Source organism: Pipistrellus kuhlii, unplaced genomic scaffold (assembly GCF_014108245.1).
Source record: "Pipistrellus kuhlii isolate mPipKuh1 unplaced genomic scaffold, mPipKuh1.p scaffold_m20_p_14, whole genome shotgun sequence".
Lineage (NCBI taxonomy): Eukaryota > Metazoa > Chordata > Mammalia > Chiroptera > Vespertilionidae > Pipistrellus > Pipistrellus kuhlii.
Window position 1 is genome coordinate 23,466,136 of NW_023425449.1, and position 7,163 is coordinate 23,473,298.

The following is a 7,163-nucleotide window of genomic DNA, read 5'->3' on the forward strand; positions in this document are numbered from 1 at the left end:
AAAGAGAGCCTTGGAGTGGGGTCTTTCGGAACCATTGACAGGTCAGACAATGACAGTTCTCTGGGGATGGGAGTTTGAAGGAGCTCCAGCTCCCATTTGCCCCCTCCATTGGCCGCCAGGCTGCTGGTTTTCTAGGCTAATGTAGAGCTTAGGGTTGGGGTAGACATAGGAGTAATTAAAGTTAAAGATGCCATCATGCTTGCTGTTCTTACCAAGATTCAGCCACGAATAAGTGCTCCCCAGATTGCAGCGGGCCTTCGGGTAATTTCCAGAGTCTTGAAAAAAGTTGGTTTTGCCAGGGTTCTTAGTGCTTCTGTGGATGCGAGAATTTTCAGAGCTCCTTCCTCTTTAATTTTTCACTGACGTCACTGATGTTTGTTTTTTACTTTGAAAATTAGATGACTACAGTTTTTATTTGTGTGCATATTAGAAATCTGGAAAAAGGGTCATTTTTGTATTCTAGCATTATTATAGACTAGAGACCTGATGCACAAAATTTGTGCAAGAGTAGGCCTTTGCAGGCATGGTGGCTGGCTGCCTCAATCCCAGGCTCAGGCCCTGGCTTTGCCCAGTCGATTTACATATTATGCTTTTATTATTATAGATTGGTGATTTTTTTTTAACAAATGGTTTTTTAATCAGAATCTTACTAGAAATCAAGAAACTGTTGCAAAAGAAATGAGGCAAGATATAGATGCCTATAGACGGAAAGTGGACCTTGAAGAACGCTCATTTCATAGACTGCTAGAAGCAGATCAGACACAGAACCAAAAAGCCCAAAAGGTAAAAATGTGTTCAATTTAGTGTGTACATAAAGGGGGGATTTCCATCTCCCGTCCTTGTAAAAGAAAGAATTCAAAATTGAACTCTGTAAAAGTTAAGTTAATTTATGTCTTTGTTTCAGTAAGCATAGTTTCTAGAATCTCACATTATTTTAATTGCAGATATTTCTTTGACAGCCATATACATGTGTCTTTTATACTCTGAGAATTTTAAGACTTAGAGAAAAATATAAAGGGAATAAGTTTATAAATTTTAGTATCCTGTGTTATGGTCTCAAAATTGTCCCTGAGTAGATTTTTGTTACAAAATATCAAGTCTCTACCTGACATATAAGCCAGTAGTTTCAAAGTATATTCTCTAAAATATTAATAACTATTATTCAGTAAAATGGAAGGTGACAAATTAGTACTGCAAATTGTCATATTGTTTTTCATGCCAAATTTGAGGATATATAATAGTACATTGTGACTCTTTAAGAAAATTAAGAAAATTTCCCAAACTTATAAAATTTCTTGTGGAGAAATTCTGGCTTCAATGAATTGAAATAAAATGTTGAGACCTTCACAAAAGAATGTTCTCTATTATCCCTTAAAAAGAATGCTAAGGGGTCTGTGGCAGAGCCTGGCAAAAGCCAAGAATAGTGTAGGAGTTTCTTACCTTCTTCTGTTCTGTAATAGTTCATGGCTGATAACCCTACAATATTCCTACCATCCTTTTCCTTAAAGATTTTTGTCCAGTCTGTAAGAATGGGCTCTCCTGACTCATTTTTAAAGGGTTGAAACATGGAAATTGCTTAATCCCACCTATCCCTTAGCCTAGAAGTTCTCAACCTTAGTTGTATATTCCAGTTGCCTGAAGCTATCCTCCTCTCTCCCAAGGACGTGCTTCAAGAGAGGAAGGCATTGAACTCATAACCTTGGTATGTGCCTGACCAGGAATCAAACCGGCAACCTTTTGGGCACTAACTGAGCCACTATGGCCCAGCTGGAGAACTTTCTAAAAGGACCAATATCCAGCCACCCCAGAGACTGATTTAGTTGATTTGTGGTGGGTGCTGGACATCCGTTTGTTTTAAACACCCTGAGGTGATTGAATATGCACCCATGTTTACAAGCAGCTGCCCTGGGTACTTTCAGTAGATATGCCATAATTATATATAGACTGACCTTCCTTATTTCTGAAATGTACAATTTCTTTCTTAGTTAATTGAAGAAAACTTGGCAAAAGCTGAACAAGCCTGTCTAAACACTGAGTGGCAAATTCAAGCTTTGCAAAAACAAAGACGGGAAGATCAACAACGAAACGAATCTTACCAGGAAATGGCCAAACTCCTTCGGGAAAATAGAAGGAAAGAAATGGAAGTATTGAATGCAATGATGTGGAATGAAGCTCAAAAGGTAAGAATAATGTTATAATCTTGTTATAAGTATTTAAAATTTGGAATATTACATAACCAAATGACAAAAACATTAAGCCAAGTAATTTTTTGTTGGGAAATATCTTAAAGATGATCTAAGTTTAATAGGTATTGCTCAGAGAAGTCCAATATTGATGGATGCTACCTAACCCTGACTAAGCATTTACATTTCTGTGTCTCAGCTTCTCAGCTTGTGGTACTTGTCCTGGCTGATGGCATAATATTACTACTTTACCTAATTCTTTTTTTTTTTTTTTTTAATAATTTTTTATTTTACACCCCCCCCCCCCCCGCCCCCCAGCGAACTCCTACTTTACCTAATTCTTTATACTTACAAGTAGAGGATTTTGAAGAGTTAAGAATTATATGTAGCAGTTAGTAACAAAGACAAAAATAATAGTGATGATAAACAAAATAGAAATTTTCCTTCTTCACATGAAAGAAGTCTGGAGGTAAGCAGTCCCGTGTTGAATCCTGACTCCAAGGTCATCAGGACACTACCTCCTCTAGCTTTTCTACACTACTTCCTGGTATGTGTCTCATTGTCAAGGTGAACTAACCATCCAACATGATGGGTTTCAGCCTCCCATACACATTCCATTCAGCAAGAAGGAGGTAGGACAGAGGTGCAAGAGGCTCCATCTCCCAGAACTCCTTTCCAGGATTCCCAGATGCATTTCTAGCCACATTTGGCTGCAAAGGATATTGGAAATGAAGTCTTTTTAGTAGGGAGCATTATCATCCCAAATAGAATTAGAATTCTATTCCCAAAGAAGAACCAGAGAATGGGTTTTGAGGAGGTTACTTAAGATATATATGTTTTGAGTATATATGTTTTGGTCGATTCTCCCTGAACAACTCGGGGACCAGTGCTTTCTGGATGCAGCAGACACAATGGCCTCCCCTAAGAACACTGAAGAGCCAGGGAGAGATCAAGAACTAGTTTGATCTTGATAACTGGCTTTCATTCATTCCTCTTTCTGCTGCTAGATCATCGTTCTATTCTGAAAGCTTTCCATAATATATTTCCTTCAAGTCACTATTCCAGACTCATCTTCCTCCTACCCAACCCCAGGATATAACTTTCATTCATGGATGGGAAGGGGTAGGAGTGATGCTCAGATCACTGAGGTTCTTCTCAGGAAAGTGGTGATGAAATCCCACATCTGCAGGGTAAAGATTGCTAGCACTGGGGCTAGACTGTAAAATTAGGTGTTACTCTCCGTGGGTAAAATGGTGCATTTGAGAGTACACTGAGAATCCTAGCTTTTCCTGGTATGCAGAGATCTGCCTTTGTGTCTAGTGTCCTGGGTTCTAGCTTGATTACTGTGTCTTGGAGGATTACTCAATCTCAGTCTCCTCATCAGTAACATGAAAGGGATGGATCTCTATGGTCCTCTCTGGCCCTAAGGATTTTTCAAAGTTTTTTGTTGTTTAATGCATATTTAATCATTAGCATTCCTATAAAAGACATTTGGCATATAAAAAGCTTGTATATAGCCTGGCCGAGGTGGCTCAGAGATTGAGTGTTGACCTATGAACCAGATCAAGATTCAGTTCTGGTCAGGGCACATGCAGGAACGTGCATTCCCACATTGTTCATGTGATCCCCCTCACCCCTTATTTCTATTTAGTGGAAGGAAGCTGAAGAAAAAGACTTTCAGCTGAAATCAGAAAAGAAAGCTTCTGCTCTTTCCGATGCATCTAGGAAGTGGTTTCTAGAGAAGGAGCTAGATGATGCGTTGGAACATGCTGAACATATACACAATAAGGGTGAGTACCATGAATGCCTTTCTCTCCATGGTGTTATAGATTCATTTAAATAATATGGTCTGTTATTGCGGATAAATCCTTGAGGTGTATTTTGGCACTTTTCTTCAAAGTACTTTTCAGCTAAAAAGGAATCCCTACCCGATTACCCTAATCAGAAGGAGTAGGCTTAGGCATTGGGGCTGTCAAAAAAACAGCTTCAATAAAGAAACATTTTCTCAGCCATCCCGTGGAATTCTATTTTCTTCCATGGTTCTCTGGTCTGTGGCATCCCCTTCATGTTTACAAAGTGCCATTTCTAGTTTATTTTAGTAAAAATGTGTGCTTTATTCCATTTTATGCAGATCTCACCTAAAAGTTTTTCCCTTACGTAACATTGACTCTACTTTTCTTACTGTGTGTGTGTTGTTGTTTCTTAATTCTCTCATTAAGGTCTGTTCTCGGAAGCAATGCAGATGGCTTTTCCCACCTCTGCCACATGACAGCCCTCAAATAGTTGAAGATGACTCTCATTCCATCCCTCACACCAGTTCAAATTAGCCGTTTGGTAATTAGTCAAATTATCTTAATGACTCATTGAGCGAAAGCTGAGTTAACACTGTTAGCTAAAGCTCTTGAGAGCAGCTAAAAGCAGCAGGCAACTTAATGAGTGTGACCCACACAGTCTGGGCCTGACTCATGGAGACAACCCTAGGGATGGGAGCAGAAAAGGAGGGGAAGTCATAAGTGATGTTCAAATGGAAAGTCAAAAGACTTGGGTGTCTTGTTGGCTGTATAGCTGTAGGAGGTAGGGAACTGTTGGAGAGTGAGTATAACTTTTGGAATGGAGTGATTGATTAAAAATGGGGAGGGGTACCAGCTAGGGATGGACACTGCTCTGCTTACTACCTAAGAAGGTTTTAGGTAAAACTTGCCTATTGGTGGTTCTGATTCCTGTGTATTTTGTGATGAGGCCCTGCTTGGGAAAAGCCAGCAGCGATAGCTCCCAGTTAGTTCTTGGGGAAAGCTTGATAATTACACTTTACAATCTCTTCCAGTAAATGTTGGCATCTCTGTCCTAACAGCCATATTTGAGTTGTTTGTAGGCTTCTTGTTTGGGTTAAAGGTGTTTCAGAGAACTTTACCAAAACTTCTCAGCTCTTAATTCTAATTGCACTTCCTGCGCTTGGAATGGTGTCCCCTTCTTCCCAGCATTCCTCTCAGAACAGAAAGGGGGCTTTTCCCCTCAACGATTCTGGTGAACTAGGGACCACTTGGGATTGATAAAGGCTTCCTCCTCACTCCCAAGCACCCTCTTGTCTCCTCACTTTTGTAGTAGTGCCCCGATGCCAAAATGAACGGGTCACCTCAAGCCGTTTGCCTAAAACCTCACAATTAAATGACATTTCTGAAATGGATTCCTCCACATGGAGTAAGTTGATAAACAAGAAAGATTTCTTCCATTATTTTAAATGTAATATATTTAAGCAAGATTGTGACTTAAATTACGTTTATGGCATGTCGATGCCATTTTCCTGGGGCATTGGGAATGGAAATCTTAAAATAGAGGCAGCAAAATTCTCAAATCTCCATCTGGAGAAACAATGGGATCAGACCAAATCCAAGTAAAGGAGGTCGGCCCACATCAGTAAGGCTTCTCCAGTCCTTTAGCACCAGCACCACCCGAAACAACAGAAGTCTGCCACTAACTGGATCAATGATATTCGTGACTGTTTTACATCCTTGTGAAGAGAAAACCTCAACATTCGTCTTCAAAGTTATTACGCATTTGAATTTTCTTGCTTCTGTTCTGGGCTGGGCTTCCAACAACCATTGAAAACACGTTTGCTGTGGGCCTTATTACTTAAGCATCATAGTGAGGAAACTTACTGTTGTTACAAAGAACTCAAATTTTCTTGGGACAGACTTGGTTCCTCATTTAAAAGGTTGTATTTCCAAATTGGGAAAAATATTTAATAACCAAAAGTGGGTAAATTGTCCGATAGCATTCTTCAATTCAACAAGTATATATTTAGCTTGTAAATGGAACACATAGGGCCAGGTAATATGTCAGGCTTTCATTTAAGAAACTTGGTTTTTATTATTGATTTCATTACTGATTTCATTACAACAAGTTTACCTTTAAAATAAATGCTGTCTCATTCCTATCAGAAAACTAAACTGTTCATTTAAAATTTTGTTTTCAAGTTTCTTTAAGCCAAAGAGAAGCACAGTGGGACACCGTGGAACGGGATCTCCTGGGGAGAGTGAGGAACCTTCGCCAGAGACTCACGGCGCAGGCTCGTAGCCGATGTCAAACACCTCGTCTTCTGGCCACATAGGAGGCTGGTCACCTCCAAAGAGCCAAAGAAATACCTATTTTGCAATCAGTGACACTGATTTTTTAGATTATTTAAATTCCTGTAAAGATCAACCTTTTGTATAGAAAACTGTAGAAAAATTATGTGTTCTATTTAATTCTTATGCTTTTTGGCTTGTACATGGCTTCTGGTACTTCTCACAATAAAAATTTTTGAAGATATTTGTGCTGCACAAGCACAGCCGGGTTCGGTGAGCCTGAGAGGGGGCAGTGAAGGACTGAGAAAAGACAGATGAGAAGAAAGTGAGGTCTCTACTGATGGAGAGCTAGTGACAGCACCATAGCCTGAAAACCGAGTCTTTATTTTATAGCCAGATCCCACGAGGCAAAGTTGTCGTGGGTTTCAAATTGACTCCATTACATGCACTTGATCAAGCTTTGTTTACTTGCTGCACCTCCCGCAGCCCGTATCACTGAGCCACGTGGGACCACGGGTTCTGACCAAAAGGTCAAGCTTACAACTATAGCCTTGGCTATCATTGTGCTGGGACTTGCACATGGCTTTGCCACAGGAGGATTGTGCTCTCTCATGGTGCCCTCCCAGGCTTGAACTATTGAAAACCTGTCTCTCACTAAGGCCTGTTCTCTGTAGCAATGCAGATTGAACGTGTCCAAACGCGGTAGCCGCTCTCCACAGATATTAAAACTTGTGTTAGGCTCTCTCAGGTTTTAAGAGTCAGCATAAACCTTCGTAACTTTAGTTGATGAGGGTTGATTTTAAAGCTAAACTGAGATAAAGAGCAGGAACCATCTCTACACCCGAACAGCCAGGAATGAGGGAAACTAGAGCATCGGCTGTGTGGTTTGGCCAAAGTTGTTGCCCTCTGACCCCCC

The 7,163-nt window shown here is 40.2% G+C and overlaps 1 protein-coding gene across 9 annotated transcripts in view; it reads left to right on the top strand.

Annotated features, from left to right (window-relative positions):
* Nucleotides 1-6,492, top strand: part of TBC1D31 (TBC1 domain family member 31) — a 44,759-nt gene extending 38,267 nt beyond the window's left edge. For 2 of the 9 annotated variants that reach the window (XM_036436895.2, XM_036436903.2), the window contains 5 exons: nucleotides 643-783; nucleotides 1,986-2,180; nucleotides 3,835-3,973; nucleotides 5,283-5,381; nucleotides 6,158-6,492. In XM_036436895.2, coding sequence (XP_036292788.1) covers nucleotides 643-783; nucleotides 1,986-2,180; nucleotides 3,835-3,973; nucleotides 5,283-5,381; nucleotides 6,158-6,291 — 708 coding nt within the window. In that variant the 3' untranslated portion in view covers nucleotides 6,292-6,492. Of the gene's footprint in view, nucleotides 1-642; nucleotides 784-1,985; nucleotides 2,181-3,834; nucleotides 3,974-4,684; nucleotides 4,690-5,282; nucleotides 5,382-6,157 lie in introns of all 9 variants that reach the window. The other 7 variants (XM_045581401.1, XM_036436896.2, XM_036436901.2 and 4 more) reach the window with 7 other exon arrangements.
* Nucleotides 6,493-7,163: the final 671 nt, after the last annotated feature.